At 39.3% G+C, this 16082-nt stretch overlaps 1 protein-coding gene across 1 annotated transcript; it reads right to left on the bottom strand.

The window, feature by feature from the left end:
• Positions 1–13710: 13710 nt before the first annotated feature.
• On the bottom strand, positions 13711–16082 carry LOC130739615 (7-deoxyloganetin glucosyltransferase-like). The gene is made up of 2 exons (XM_057591962.1): positions 15523–16082; positions 13711–14912 (listed from the first exon to the last, which is right to left on the bottom strand). The coding sequence occupies exons 1-2, from the start codon at positions 16037–16039 to the stop codon at positions 13984–13986; spliced, it is 1446 nt and encodes a 481-aa protein (XP_057447945.1). The 5' UTR covers positions 16040–16082; the 3' UTR covers positions 13711–13983.

Here is a 16082-nt window from a genome sequence, read left to right as displayed (position 1 = left end):
TATTCTTAGGCGATATCTAGGCCAGGGAAACTCTCAGAAAAATTATCGGGTCGAAAACTGTCGCAGGGGTATTTTGGTCAATATTTTTAGCTCGGAAACTCAAAATCAAAATTTCGAAAAACAAATTAGATGGGGTCGATCCTAACGACATTTATAACAACTAATCCTTCTAAAGCTAAGCTCAGTCGTGAATTTTCAGCTTAAAGAACGGAACTTTACCCAGAAATGGGTTTTTCCAACAGAAATTGATCCCGACGGCATTTCGGCGACATTCAGCAGAAAACAACCGGATATTCACGCTCTAGAACACGTAGGCAATAAGTTTAGACACCAAAATCAGCTTATTTGGACAGTTTTACAAAAAGCTCAAAACTTTGAGCACAGAAAGACATAGAGAAAAGCGACAGAATTGACGATCAGAAGTAAGGAATAGCATCAGTACCTCGATGTCTACGCGTAGCAACGAACGGAACGACGATCGGTCAAGAATTGGCAAAATCACTTTTCTTCCTTTTTCCTCTCCAATGTCTCGGCCGTGTGTGTGTGTTGTGAAGCTTTTTTTTTGTTTTGTTTTTTTCATTTTTCATACTATATATAGGAAATGGAAAATGCGGAAAAATGAGAATTTCGCGATTCCGATTTTTCCTACTGATTCCAACGTATTTTAGACACGATATTCTTCCCGCTGAATCTTCTAATTCTCCAAAGAAATATCAGTATGATTTTTGGTTTTCGAGGCTTGTTTTTAATGTGTACCGGCTTAAAAATGCACTTTATGGTTTTGACCTCGGATGAAGAAACTTCCTTCTGAAGAAAGATTAGAAATATCGAGAGAAGTAGGCGTACGCGAGTGGAATCTTCATTTGAAGCTCCGAATAGAAAAAGTCTTCATCGTCCGTTGATTTTAGGGTTTCTGAACTATCAGGGTTTCGGTTTCGGCAAACTTCCGAGTATTGGAATTCGACGTTCTTACATTCCAGGGTTTCGTATCGAAAGGCTTGTCATGGAAAGGAATAAGAGAAATTCTAACATTCCTCTAAAGACTTTTGGAATTAAGTCCCATCGTGTCCTAAAACGTAAATTAGCTATTTACTAGCGTTTTTTTGACCTAGGTTTAAGCGAATACTAATCGTGCTATAACTTTTATCGACTTGGATACCATCCTTAGCTTTTTCCTGAACTTTTTCCTTCACAAATTTATTCCATTCAATAGACACTTGTTCAGGTTTTCCTTCACGTTACCTCAAATTAATCGTGAAAAGGAATTTTATTCGGTTTATTCCAAACTTAAAAACTTGGGTCTCACAATATTATAGTCTATCACACCCCCGCAGTCGAAACGGGAGGATCACGGACGGTTAGACTGGTCCGAAAATCATCAAAAAGAACCCGGGGTAGACCTTTGGTGAAGATATCTGCAATCTGGTACCGGGAAGGAACATGAAGAACGCGCACCTGGCCACGTGCTACCTTCTCTCGAACAAAATGAATATCCATCTCAATATGTTTTGTCCGTTGATGCTGCACAGGATTACCAGAGAGATAGATGACACTAACATTGTCACAATACACCAGAGTGGCCCGGGGAAGCGGAAAATGAAGCTCCAGGAGAAGATTACGAATCCAACAAGACTCAGAGACAACATTGGCGACACCTCGGTACTCAGCCTCAGCACTGGAACGAGAGAGAGTAGGCTGCCGTTTAGAAGACCAGGAGATGAGGTTGTCACCAAGGAATACACAATAACCAGACGTGGAACGACGAGTGTCAGGACAGCCACCCCAATCAGCATCAGTGTAAGTAATGAGCTTCTGAATGGGAGATGGGGTCAGAGACAATCCAAAATGAATAGTACCCTGAACATAGCGCAGGATGCGTTTGAGAGCGAGCATGTGATCCGTGCAAGGAGCATGCATGTGAAGGCAAACCTGCTGAACAGCATAAGAGATATCAGGGCGAGTAAAAGTGAGATACTGTAATGCACCTGCAAGACTCCGATATAGAGTGGGATCCTCATAAGGAGTGCCGGAGGAGGTGCTGAGCTTCTGTTTGGTGTCAACAGGAGTGGCGGACGGGTTGCATGATGCCATGCCAGCACGCTCAATAATCTCTGAAGCATAAGTGCTCTGGCTGAGAAAGAGGCCATGAGGATGGCGATGAACGGCAATGCCCAGAAAGTAGCTCAGAGGGCCTAGATCCTTCATCGCAAATTCGGAGGCCAAGAGAGACATGAACTTACGGCGAAGATCTTGAGTGGAGGTGATGAGGATGATGTCATCAACATAAAGGAGTATGTATGCCAGGTCAGAACCCTGTTTGTAGATGAAGAGAGTGATCTGACGTGCTATGGTGAAAACCAATGGTGGCTACATAATCAGCAAAACGTTGGTACCACGTCCGTGGAGCTTGCTTGAGACCATAAAGGGACTTTTTCAAGCGACAGACATGATCAGGATGATGTGGGTCACGAAAACCGAGGGGCTGATGCATGTAGACAGTCTCATAAAGGTCACCATGAAGAAAGGCATTCTGGACGTCGAGTTGATGAATGGGCCAAGACATGGAGAGAGCTATGGTGAGAACAGTGCGAATTGTAGCAGGCTTCACCACGGGACTAAAAGTCTCATCACAATCAACACCTGGAACCTGTGACCTGCCATCACCTACAAGACAAGCTTTGTAACGCTCAAAAGAACCATCAGATTTCTTCTTATGCATAAAAATCCACATGCAACGAATAATATTAGCATCACAAGGTCGAGGGACTAAATCCCACGTCTTATTTCTAATAAGCGCATCAAATTCAGATTGCATTGCAGATTGCTAATTCGGGTCAGACAAAGCAAGTTTGGGGTTCTTGGGAACAGGAGAGATAGCAGGATCAGATATAGAGGCCGATAGGGTGAATAACTTTCGGGGTTTGGCAATACCTGTCATGCTACGAGTGGTGACGGTCCTAGTAGGTGGGTTAGGGCGGGGCGGTGGTTGTGGTGGTGTTGGTGCTGAGGGCGGGGACTGAGTGCTAGCTGGGATAGAATCAGTTAGTGGTTGTTGACAAATGGAAGAGGTGGGTGTAACTGATTCTTCCACTGATTAACTAAATAGGGATGGAAGTCATCATCCAAACAAGCATAAGATGGAGGAGGAGGGGGGTTGAGGTTGGCAAAAGGAAATTGGGTCTCGTCAAAGACAACATGCCGCGAAATTATTATTTTTCTGTTCGACAAATCAAAACATTTGTAGCTTCTATGATTGGACGGATAACCCAAAAAGACACACGGAGTGGAGCGAGGTTGTAGTTTGTGTATAGTAGTAGAAGGAAACAAAGGATAACACAGACAACCAAATATCCGAAGGTGTGTATAGGAAGGAGTACGATGATATAGCAATTGTGTGGGAGACTGATTCTTGAGTGTTTTGTGAGGCAGAATATTCAAAAGATAAGTCGCCATTTCAAGTGCATGAGGCCAAAAAATGGGAGGAACAGAAGAATGAGCAAGCATAGTGCGAATCATATTGTTAATGGTCCGTATTTTCCGCTCAGCTTTCCCATTCTGAGGAGAGGTATGGGGGCAAGAGAAGCGGAAAACAAGGCCATTATCAGTGCAATATTTGCGAAAAAGCTCATTATTATATTCACCGCCATTGTCACACTGAAAACATTTGACAGGTTGCTTAAATTGAGTTTGAATAAGAGTGATAAGAGAGATAAACATGTCAAACACTTGTGATTTGCGGGAAAGGGGAAAAGTCCACAAGAAGTTTGTGAAATCATCCAAAAACAGAACATAATACTTATGACCAGTAGAACTTAGAACATGAGATGTCCATAAATCACTGTGAATAATATCAAAGGGCATCAATGTAGTAGTTCGAGAATCATAAAACGGCAACTTAACATGTTTGCCAAAAACACAAGAATCACAAACGACAGATGAATCAAAAGGTTCACTACTAATGAACTTATTTGTGCGAAGGGAATTCAAAACTGAGGCTCCAGGATGACCAAGTCGACGATGCCAAAGACTGGAGGTGAGACCAACAAAATTGGGGGGAGCGGTGACTGGATAGAGATCGCCGAAGCTGTCACATCGAAGAAGAGGGATCCCCGTCTGAAAATCAGAGATAGAGAAACCAAATGGGTCAAATGAGACAGAGACATTATTGTCTGTTGTGAGTTGTCGTACAGAAACTAAATTTTTAATAATTTGCGGGGCATGCAAAACACGGTTTAGGGTGAGAGGTTGGTGTGAGGTGGGTATGGTTGTGGTGCCGGTACCGTGAATTGGAATCCCATGGCCACTGCCAACAATAATAGTCTGATTCGAATTACGCAAATTAGAGTAAGACGAGAGATTACCTGGTGACGCCGTGGTGTGAGATGTCGCTCTAGTATCCATATACCACTGATCTTCCGGAGGATGGAGAGACATGGTGTGCAGGGCAGCCTCTATGTCGGTAGGGACGGAAGAGGATGTGGTAGCGGCATACGCTTGCGGGCGCTGACCGAGGATGCCAGGTTGCTTCAGAGGAGTGGTCGGGCGCTGCCACGGAGCGGTGGGATATGGGCATGGAGGCATTGCCCACGGCGGCGGGGAATAACCCCACTGTGGCCAAGCATGATACGGTTGCGGCTGCCAAGAAGATGCCCACGGTGGAGGAGCATTAGGTGCACTTGGGGAACCAGTAGGTCGAGAGCCACCACGGTTACCACGACCTCCGCTACGACCCTGACCTCCACGGAAACGAGAACGGTTGTTGGAACGACGATTGTTATTCTGGGAGGAGTCATCAGAATGACTCGGCTGGGACGTGTGCATGGCAGCATGAGAGGTATGGTTCACCATCTTTGCCATACCAGATTCTTCCAAAGTAAGCATGGAGCGAGCCTGGTTGAAAGTAGGAAGCGGATTGCTCTGCCGAATCAGGGTAGCAACACCACGATAAACATCAGAGAGACCGAAGATCAGCTGAAGAACCAGACGATGATTGTTGACAAGAGAACCAACATTCTTCAGCTGGTCAGAGAGCGTCTTGAGACGTTGGCAATAAGCAGAAACATTGGGAAAGCTATCCATGCGTGTAGTAGAAAACTCTTGTTCAAGAGTCACAGCACGAGCATTTTGATTGTCCTGAAAAATGTCTCTCAGATCATTCCAAGCTCTCATAGCAGTTGAACCGGGTACAAGAATGGTGGTCAAAAGGTCAATGGAAATAGTTGAGTAAATCCATTGAAGGACCTTTTTGTCAAGAGTGTTCCATAAGTCCTTCTCATCATCGGTGGCCGGAGGCGATGGTGCCTTCCTTGTGGGAGGTTCAATATGATGAAGAACCTTGTGGGAATCGGCATGAATGCGAAACAATTCCGCCCAAGTGCCATACTGATCCGTTTCCATCTCAAGAACGATAGGAATGTGATTCTTGATGTTGGATACGGTGAACACGGGGTGAAAAGCTTGTTTGGCATCGGGGGCGGTTTTGGCCGTGGATCCGCCGGGGACGGTGGCGCTGGTCTCGGAGTCTGACATGGTTCCGAAGGAGAAGGGAACGGTGGGGAGAACCTGGATCAGAGGGACGGGCTCGCGGTGCAGGGGCACGGGTCGCGGGTCGCGGATCAGAGGTGGTTGCAGCGTTGCTGGTCAGAGGAAGCAGCAGCGAGACACGGGGTGCAGGGGCACGGGCGCTCGGTCTGAGGAGGAAGGTGGAACAGCCGGCGGCGCGCGGTGGTCGCGCGAGAGAGAGGAAGTCAGACGCGGAACGCACAGCTCGGGAGAGAGACAGACGCGAGCAGGCACGACGTGGGTCGTGGGTCGCGGGTCTTGGTCGATCCGGACTGGAACGCACAGCTCGGGCGGCGCGGTGGCGCGGCGAGGAGGCTGGCGGCGCGGCGGAGCTGCGGCGCGGGGAGAGGAAGGGCCGGCTGCTAGGAGGAGACCAGTCAAAAAAAAAAAACAGAGGAGAAGAAAAGGAAATTAGGTTATTTTTGTTTTTGTTTTTGTTTGGAATAAAAAATTGACTGCTGATACCATGTGAGAAATTGATTCGCTGTCTTTCTCATTGATATGCCAATATTATATATACAAGAAAGATAATGTATGGTCAACTACCTAATTATGATTCAACATAATTACAGGAAAATTACAGGAGAATATTCTAGTCTATCACTTTTCCCTTTTCTCTAAGATTCTAATGTGTTGTAGAAAACATTTTCAATTGACATACAACAACAGCCACTTTAAAGTAGCATAAGATGGTTGGTTCTTTGAGGTTACATTTTGAGTAGTCCCATCAAATTCCACATTCAATAACATAACATGGTTAAGTGCAAAAAATATCCCTATCCTTCATGATGATATATGCAGGGGACACCAACACAGAAATGTGTTCTGGTCCAAGAGTCAGAAATTAAGAAGGTGGACGAGCTACATGTCCATGTTACCATGTCCACATTCCAAGCATGTCAAAGACACTCTTTCTGCAACACAACCTTATGTTCTACCTTTATCAGTTTTAGACCAAGCAGAAGCAGGAACACAACCCTTCTTTTGGGGCAATGAATAATTATGGCAAACCAAGAGGAAACGAGATCTCCTGACAAAACCCTTTTTCTCAACAAAGTAAACAAACGCCAATAAGAAATATTCAAGAAAAAGAAAGTCATCTCTTGCTCTTGTCAGTGGACAGCAAGGGCATGTGTTGTGTGATTAATTGTCTCAAAGCTATATCTAAGTCTTGAAAATGCTGGTAAGATTTTCTTTCTAAAACTTTCCCGTTGGTTGGTTAAAATTTAAGCAAGTCCACGTAAAATATGAGTCTCACATAAATTTCAACAAATTAATAAAAGAGTGTTGTTAGCACTCCTCAGTCCTCAATCCTCAATTCCTCATCCAATATAATCAAATAATATTCAAACTTTTTTTGGTGAATAAAAAACATTCAAACTTGACTTTCATATTCACCATTTTATTTTTGGGTCCATGGATCATAGCATTTACAGGAAGCTTAGTTAAGAAAACCAAGCCACTTTTGTTGAAAAAAATGATACGGTGTCTATTTAACCGGACCAAAAATATAGGCCCAGAAGATCCAGAGGCTACACCCAAATAGTCAAACACAAAGAAAAGCAGGCCAGCCCAGCAAAAATACTTAAGACAATGGACATGTGCCTACTGGCGGGTAAACTAATCTTGAGTGTTGACAAAAAAAAACTAATCTTCAGTGAACTAAACTTACTGTTGTGACTCTTGCATTGTTTTCCTTTTATGTCTCTTTCTCTGCTTTGCTGTTATGACTCTCTTGTTTTTAAGCTTACTTGGGAGAGCTATTGTTCCAAAGCCTCTTTTATTATATCTCATGTGATGTGATTCTCTTTTCTAAAAAAAAAACCTTAACCTAGCTAGGTGATCGTTAACATGATTAAAATAATTCATAATGCCTAATATTTTTTATCTAAGTTCTTAGTAGTAAATTAGTTTATTGTTTACTTCTTCCAATGAATATTATTTATGAATCTTACTTGCAGGTACTGGAGTACTGTGTATTGTTAGTGGCTAAATCATGTGGATTGGGTGAACATATTTAATGACTTTGCTGGTTGTGATTATCTTAACCGCCTTATTAGTTGCAGTTTTAATTCAGGCCCCAACTATAATTATGTATGTTTTTTTGTTTTAAACATTCCTATACTCCATATTTGGTATTGTAATTGTGTGTTATTGATCTGCAGATATGATTCATCCACTTTCGCTAAGAGGTCCTCATTCCAATCCTCGGATATTTGTGAAACTTTTTATGTGGATTCGGTAAATAACTATTCCTTAACTTTATTTTCTATATGTTACAAAAATGTTTCATTTATTACATTATTTTTTATTTATCTTAATCTTTATTCAATATCCAGCTCTATATGATTGTGTCGAGATGCTTCTTAGAACATTTTGAGGAAGAACTCCCTAAACAACATGAATGGAAAGATCCTAGATACGAGGTTGGATTTTATTATAATCGAGATGAGCCAAGATTTGGTGCAAAGATTTCATAGTTGCAGAGTGTCAACCAATTCCAGGCGAATATGTTTAGTCGTTTTTCTTATGAGGGTGGAGTTAGGTTTAAGATCCGACTTTTTGATGTGAATCTTAAAGAGATTCAATATAGGATGAGGACTGCTCATGCTGCAACTGATGTTGCTGGTCCAATTAATTTGAATAATTATATATTTGCTGAGTATGAAAAAGATCATATGATTATTGATTTAGGTAGTAATGATGATTTTGATGCTGAAGTTAGAGATGTTAGTTATGAGCAGTTGATATTGACTTTTAATCTGACTACCGATCTTATCAATGGTCGTGAACCTTTCGTTTGTTGAAGTAGTTGTGTCTCAAGCTTGCATACCACCTGTTACTTAGGCCATTAAAAAGCTTTGCAACTTCCGCATCACTTCCACAACCCTTGGAAAATTATCTCTTTAATTGTTGTTGTTGTATTGTTGCTACTCACTCTTGCACAAACCTACTATATTGTATATGCTTATTACAGTCCACCTAAGTAACTGGTGAGTGCCCCTGCAAGGTCTTTCATTTCCTAGCTAGTTCCTAGTAATTATATATACTTGGCATTAATGAAAAATTGAAGATAAAGCTTGAAAGAGGTCTTATTCAAAGCTAAACTATACTTGGCTAGGACTCCCTTAATTAATCTGTTTAATATTCCTTTGTTACACAGATATAAAAGAAGACTTTGGGTAATTCCCATGTCAACGTGCTAAGGGAAGAAAGGGTTGTGAGAAATATTTCCAAAATATACCTTGGAAATATATATTGTATTATATTACTTAATGTTCGTAGTTATGTTAATATGCTTGATTGGTCTAGTGGATAGACCACTATCTATTCTGTTCCTGCGTGCGTGTTCGAACCCAGGAAATCACCTTCGTTTAGAAGAAGAGTATCGTAAACAAGATGATACTAAAAATCAAAATACTCATGAGAAGGTCCATGTAGTGGAGGAAGGGAATTCTAGCAAGACTCCCAAGAAAGGAAATCGAGATTTTCACAAGTCTCATGAATATCACAATGGCAATAACAACAAAGCAAAGAAAAGAAAAGGTAGTTGTTATTATTGTGGAAAACCAGGACACTTTAAAAATGAGTGCAGGATCTTGGAAAAGAAGAACAAGGAAAAGAATTCAAGTGCAACAATAGACAATCTGGTTGCTATTATTTCTGAACTCAACATGATAGAAGATGTTGAGTCTTGGTGGATAGACTCTGGCGCTACCCGCCATGTGTGCAAAAACAAACAATTATTCAAGACCATTGATGAAGATGAAAGTGTTTTGTACATGGGAAATGCCTCAACTGTCCAAGTCAAAGGAAAAGGATCAGTAGATATTGAATTCACTTCGGGAAAGAAACTCACTCTTAAAGATGTATTTTATGCTCCTGATGTTAGGAAGAACTTGATTTCTGTACATTTACTTAATAAGTATGGGTTCAAATCTGTATTTGAGGGAGATAAATTTATCCTCTCCAAAGGGGGTATGTTTGTAGGGAAGGTTTATCTTTGTGAGAATATGTTCAAGTGTAATGTTGTTAATAATATGTAATAATAATAATATGATATTGTGATTTATGTTTATATTGTTGAGTCTTGTGATTTATGGCATATGCAACTAGGACATGTTAATTTTAGAAAAATTAAATGATATGATGATATAAATCTATGAATATGGTTTTAAAGTTGTTTTCATTCTTCAAAACTTTAGAGTTCTTCCGCTGCATGTAATGATCAATAATGATTACCATTTACATTTAAAACTTGTAAATGTGTAAGAAATTTAAGTTATGTTTGTGTATACAGTTATGTAACTTTAATTATATGAAGCAAACATAAAACTGCATGTGGGGGTTGTTCAAATACTTTTTGTTTGTATGTGAATGTTCTTTGTGTTGCTATTTGTTAGAAACAATGTGTTACAGTACACCTTTAATAATAATAATTGTGTTAATCTGGCAACAATTCGATAATGGCTTGGTGGTTATTCATTGCTGAACTGTATGATGCTGGATTCAAACCCACGCCCAAATGATTTGAGTTCAGTAACACTACCATGGAACTGGCCATCATATATGTTTAGTTTGTTGATATTGAAAATATATAACATATACATTATGCGAAAATAGATGTTCAAATTTCATAATTCTTTATGTATATTTTGGTGAATAGAAAATAATGTTCTGCACATTGCATTATGTGGAATTGCGGAAATTAGGATAAAATGTAGTTTTATTTCTCTAATTGTTTATGAAACATTTATTTTTGGAATTATATTATGATTAATTTGTTAATCACTAGTGTGGTCAAATTTGTATGTTTAATCAATTCCAAATTGTATGATTGCTATTCATTTACTCATAATTGTGATTTTATAAATGAGATAATAATATTAGTTTATGAGTAAATTGAATTTCATTATTATGAGACAGTTAAGGATCGTCCAAAGGTCGATTATTTGTTCTTATATCTATATTTCTAAAGATAGTACATTGTTTATATGTGGATGATATGTTATGATTTAAATGAGGTAGAAAAGACTAAATCTTTCATATTCAATAGTTTTTTATATGAAAGATCTAGGGGAAGCAGATGTGATTTTAGGAATTAAAATCACCAGAGATGGTGAGAGTATTGGTTTATTCCAATCACACCATATTGAGAAAATGCTTAGTGGAGGTGCAGTTTCTTGGGGTTAAAAGAAACAAACTTGCATTGCCTACTCCACCATGGTTGCAAGGTTTATTGCTCTTGCTGCATGTAGTAAAGAGACTGTATGACTAAGAAATTTATTGTATGAGATACTTATTTGGCCAAAACTAATGAGAAAAGTATCCATACATTGTGATAGTCAGTGCACACTATCAAAAACATACAGCCAAGTGTATAATGGAAAATCCAGACATATTAGTTTAAGACATAGCTATGTGAAGGATTTAATTTCAAATGGAGTAATCTCCATAGTGTTCGTAAGAACTGAGAAAAATCTTGCAGATCCTTTGACGAAAGGTCTGACAAAGGACATGGTGTTGAAGACATCATTGGGGATGGGTCTCAAGCCCATATCTAATTGATCACCAATAGTGGAAACTCAACTCACACTTAAGTAAAATTAAGTCTTGAGTTCAATGGTGAAAGTACACTATAAGAGTGATTGCAAGTACTTAATTATTGATACATCCCAAAGAGTAGAAGTACTTGGACCATAAGAATAAAGTGGTAGGATGAAGGTTTCTTCTTAATGGACATATAACATATATTTGTTGGAATGCATAATTATGGGTGCATTTCTGATATAGTCTACATATATGAGAATGAAGTGGGGCCGCTTCATAGAGTTAAAGGGCTTGACTCTTAAATTCTCATGAAAAGGATATGTGACACAAGACATTATTGAATGTGTCAAATTTAAAATTCTTTGGATAATACCGAGATTTCATGTGTAAGTTATGCACACTTGTTCCATTGAATAGTTGGTTCAAAACTTGTCTACCAATTTCTATTCGGGATAAGTGAAACTCATTTCTTACTAAGTAATGGTTCAAATCGTAAGATACCATTATCTGAAACCATGATATTTCCAGAAATATGGATTTAGTTATATTTTGTAAATGGTGGGGGATTGTGAGAAATATTTCCAAAATATACCTTGGAAATATATATTGTATTATATTACTTAATGTTCGCAGTTATGCTAATATGCTCGATAGGTCTAGTGGATAGACCACTATCTATTCTGTTCCTGCGTGCGTGTTCGAACCCTGGGATTTGAACCCGCGAGGCGCGACTTGCATTGCTAAGGGACGCGCTGCCAGATGAACCAATGTGATAGTTGATAACATTACTGAAACATTAATTATATATGTCAGTTTTTGAGAAACCTTTTATTAAGAGATATATCTCTTCACCAAGGGATGTTAAATCTCTATATAAAGAGATACTTTGGGCAGAAAAATATATAATTCTGATGCACGAAATTGGACTTCTTTTTGGCCAATTTCTCCTCCATTTACTATATGCTAAATCATCCTTCACTTCACTAATGCATGAGTGAAGTGTGAGAATCATACTTCTGTAAACTATTGTCAAAGATACGCTTGGTGTGTTAGTGCAAACCACATCAAGGAATTCAAAGTATCCTGAAGGGAATTCGCCGGTTTTCTCACTTGCATCCAATACACAGTAATTGGTGGGGGCGAATTGAACCTAAAGGTTAGTGCTTATGCACGCTTTGAATCTTCAAGTGCTTCCGTCATCCCGATCTTAATCAATCCAAGAGTTGCAGCATCTTCCCCAACACAGATTATTTCCCAACAAGGGTTCAGGCACAAAGAAGCAGTTTGGTGTTGTCATTCAGTTTCATTTTCAGGGAAGAAAGGAGTCAAGCATGAAGAAGCAGGTTGGGTATGATCATTAGTTTCATTCTCAGGTAGGAAAAGATTCAAGCACAAAGAAGCATGTTGGGTATTCAGATTCCTTTTGTTTTAGTCATGGTATAACAAACTCATGTTTATTTGAAAAATTCTAGATGCTTCTCTTCAAGCACAAAGAAGCTTTTTAATGTTTAGTGTTTACTCTTTGTCAATTTTTAACTCTGTATAAACTAGACTAAGTGTCAATAATCTCTTCTTTTTGTAACAAATAAAAAACATAGGAAGAATAATAACTTTCGCTCTGAATTTAGCTAAAACAAAAAATGTATTTGCTGATGTGACGATATTTAATTGGATAATAGTAGACGGTGCATACCTCTAAATTCATTTCCCTACTTTTGAATATGAAAATAATAAAATGCGTATAAGTAGATTTAAAATGGACTTGTAACAAAAAAAAAGATTTAAAAAAATACATATAAGTCCCTTAATATATATTTGCTGATTATCTGATCTTTCCTAAAATGTCTTGCTTTGATCTTGATCCTTATCCTCTCCTACTTAAGAATAGAAGATGTGAAATAATTACTATCCAAAGTGTCAAAGCACAAGAAGTGAATAGATCTGAAGTAGGAAAACAGAGAAATTCGAGAACCAAGATTGTACTTACGTTCACAAGGAAAAGTTCAATGGCTCAATAATTTCCAACGAAGGCGATACTTGTGAAGAGTTTCTATGGATCAAAACCAATGAAATGGAGTTATAATTTTCTTCAAAAGAATATAAAGGGGTTGAGGGAATTTAATTTTCTTGAGATGTATGGCAATGGATAAGTAAATCATGGGTTACAAGGTAGATGAGTCATAAAGAGAAGAATGCTGGGGATTCCTTCTGCTTATTGGAACACTAGAACCTCCATCTTCATCAGTAACAACCTGATTAATGCCCTTAAGCTCTGCACCTTACTCATCATCTCCACAAGAAACCTTACACATACTGCAAATCCTTTCAAAAAAGTCCATCAAATTCTATAAGTCTACTCTGATTATCACCTGAACCCCATGGTAATCAACTAGTTCCCATCTCTAATTATAGGATCAGCACTAATTGTAAAATGCAATTGTCAACTTGCATTTTGAATATAACTATCTTCTAACCGATGCATCATTTTTGCTTAACAATGAAATAAATTCAAGTGGATAAGATCAATGACTACAGAGCTGCTTTGATGAAAAGAAAAGCACTCTGACATAGTTTTGTTTAGCCAGCACCTTCTTAATCTATTAAATGGTGTAATAATATATAGGAGATAATTTTACATTGAATTATTGAAAGGTTACATGATGAAAAATTCAATGCCACTGATAGCATAAATTCTGATTGACAACAATAACAACAACAAAAGCCTTATCTCACTAAGTGAAGTCGGTTATATGGATCACACTACGCCATTGAGCTCGATCAACTCTGATTGAGAGTAGAACAAATTCAATAGGAGAACATAAATCAATTAATGCAGTACTGCATTGCAGAAAATAAAAGGACTTCATACAATTATTGTTTAAGCAACACCTCCTTAATCACTATGTCCAAGTTCAAGTATGAACAACCACCAGGCCTAGTGTCCTCCTCTGCCTTCTTCTTCAACTCCATGGCTTTTTGCTTCATCTTCTTTCCTTTCTCTTCCACCATCAATTCAGTGATCAGCTTCTCCACCTCCTCTCTCTTCACATTGGTATCAATTTCCATCCCAATATCCCATTCATTGCAAATCCATTTACAGTTTGTGGGCTGATCTGAAAAAAATGGCCAACACAACATTGGCACTCCTGCACAGATGCTTTCAATGGTTGAGTTCCATCCACAATGAGTCAAGAATCCACCAACTGAAGGGTGGTTCAACACTTTCTCCTGTGGACACCAGCTTGCTATTAGGCCTCTATTTGAAGTTTCATCGACAAACTTCGGCGACAAAATCGCGGAGCCATCGGCGACAAGGTCAGGCCTAATGATCCACAAAAAGGGCTTCTTGCCGTTTGCCAAACCCCAAGCAAACTCCAAGAGTTGCTCTGGCGACATGACAGTAATGCTGCCAAAATTCACATAAACAACTGACCCGGGTTCCTTTGATTCAAGCCATTGGAGACACTTGGTGTCTTCTTTCCAAAGATTGGAACCCAAGGATGCCAATTGGTTCTGTGGAGCTTGGTTTAAAAATGAAGGGAAAGGGCCAATGGGGTACAGAGAAGGAAGCATAGTGGAGAGAGCACTGAGTACATCTCTCTCAAGCTCATTAAAAGTATTAAAAACAATAGCAGATGCTCTCTTAGCTCTATCTGCAACTTCAACCATGAATTCTAGCATTATATCATTCGGATCTGTTGTCCTTATGAAGTCAGGAAGGTCTTTGAGTCTAAAGTTTTGCATTCCGGGAATCCAATCTACTTTAGTGTCCAAATATCCATTTGTCAGATAACTCTCATCTGCATTTCATAATTATTACAAAGTCAATAGCTTGAAGCTCGATATACTAGAGTAAACCCTCAAATTCATCTCTTTGAAAGATACAACACCTCCTGATATGTTCATTCTTAAGATAAGGAAATACCTTGGGAAGTCCTAAATGAGTCAATCTTCAGTCAAGTTGGTCATCTGTCACTTTTGATCAGCTAACTTTCAGGAACTTTTGAAGTGACATAGGGTCCAACTTGATTGGCGATCCACACATTCAAAGAGTTTTGAAGGTATTCCCTTCTTTTAGGGACGAACATGCTCGGTGCTATATCTTTCGGCGACGAATTTGAGGGTTCAATCGTTTATGTATATATAAGAATAAAAGGGAATGCTCAATTTCGTCCCTGAAAGTGTAAGGAGACAAGTTAGTTCCTAGTGTAAAGAAATTAATACCTCAACGTCCCTGATTGTGTGGCCAGGTTCTTGACCGACGTTTTATGTGACCGTAAGATTAACATGACCGACACTTGACGCAATCAAGGACTGTGAGGGTATTAATTTCTTCTAAGGACTAACTTGTCCAACACTTATACTTTCACAATGAAATGGAGCACTAAAAGAATAAACTTGAGGTTATACCTTTGAGTGGTATGACACCCTTATCAAGCAGTGTCTGGAAGTGCAAGAAAGACATGAAAGTAGATGCACTGGCTGGACAAAGGAGAAGAATAGGGAGTTGAAGTTGTTGAGCAGCTTGGATAGTGAAGGTCATGAGTAAATCAGAAACTAAGCAGGTAACTGGGGGGACAAGACCAGCAGAGGCAGAGCGGTGAAGTTTAGCAAGAAGGTCTTGAAAGGGGAGGTGACACTTGTTTCTGATTGAATCACAGAGAGAGTATAAGTCTTGACTGACCTCACCATCACCATCTTCAAGACCATCTGGGATGGTCTCAAAGACAAAGTCAGGGAGGCCATCAAGGGCGTTTGGACCTCTTGATTTGATCAAGCGTTTATGGTTGTATTCAGTGTGGACAAAGGTTATGTGAAAGCCTCTAAGGTGAAGAAGCTTGGCTAGTTGAAACAGTGGATTGATATGGCCTTGGAGAGGAGATGGAGTTAACACTGCGTGTGGCTTTCTTTCTGCAAAACTACTCATCTTAATTAGTCTCCTCTCTGTGTACTGTGTAGCTTAGGTGATC

The sequence above is a fragment of the Lotus japonicus genome, chromosome 2, assembly GCF_012489685.1.
Source record: "Lotus japonicus ecotype B-129 chromosome 2, LjGifu_v1.2".
Taxonomy (NCBI): Eukaryota; Viridiplantae; Streptophyta; class Magnoliopsida; order Fabales; family Fabaceae; genus Lotus; species Lotus japonicus.
Note: the sequence above shows the minus strand (reverse complement) of the source record. Positions and strands in the feature narration are given on the sequence as shown.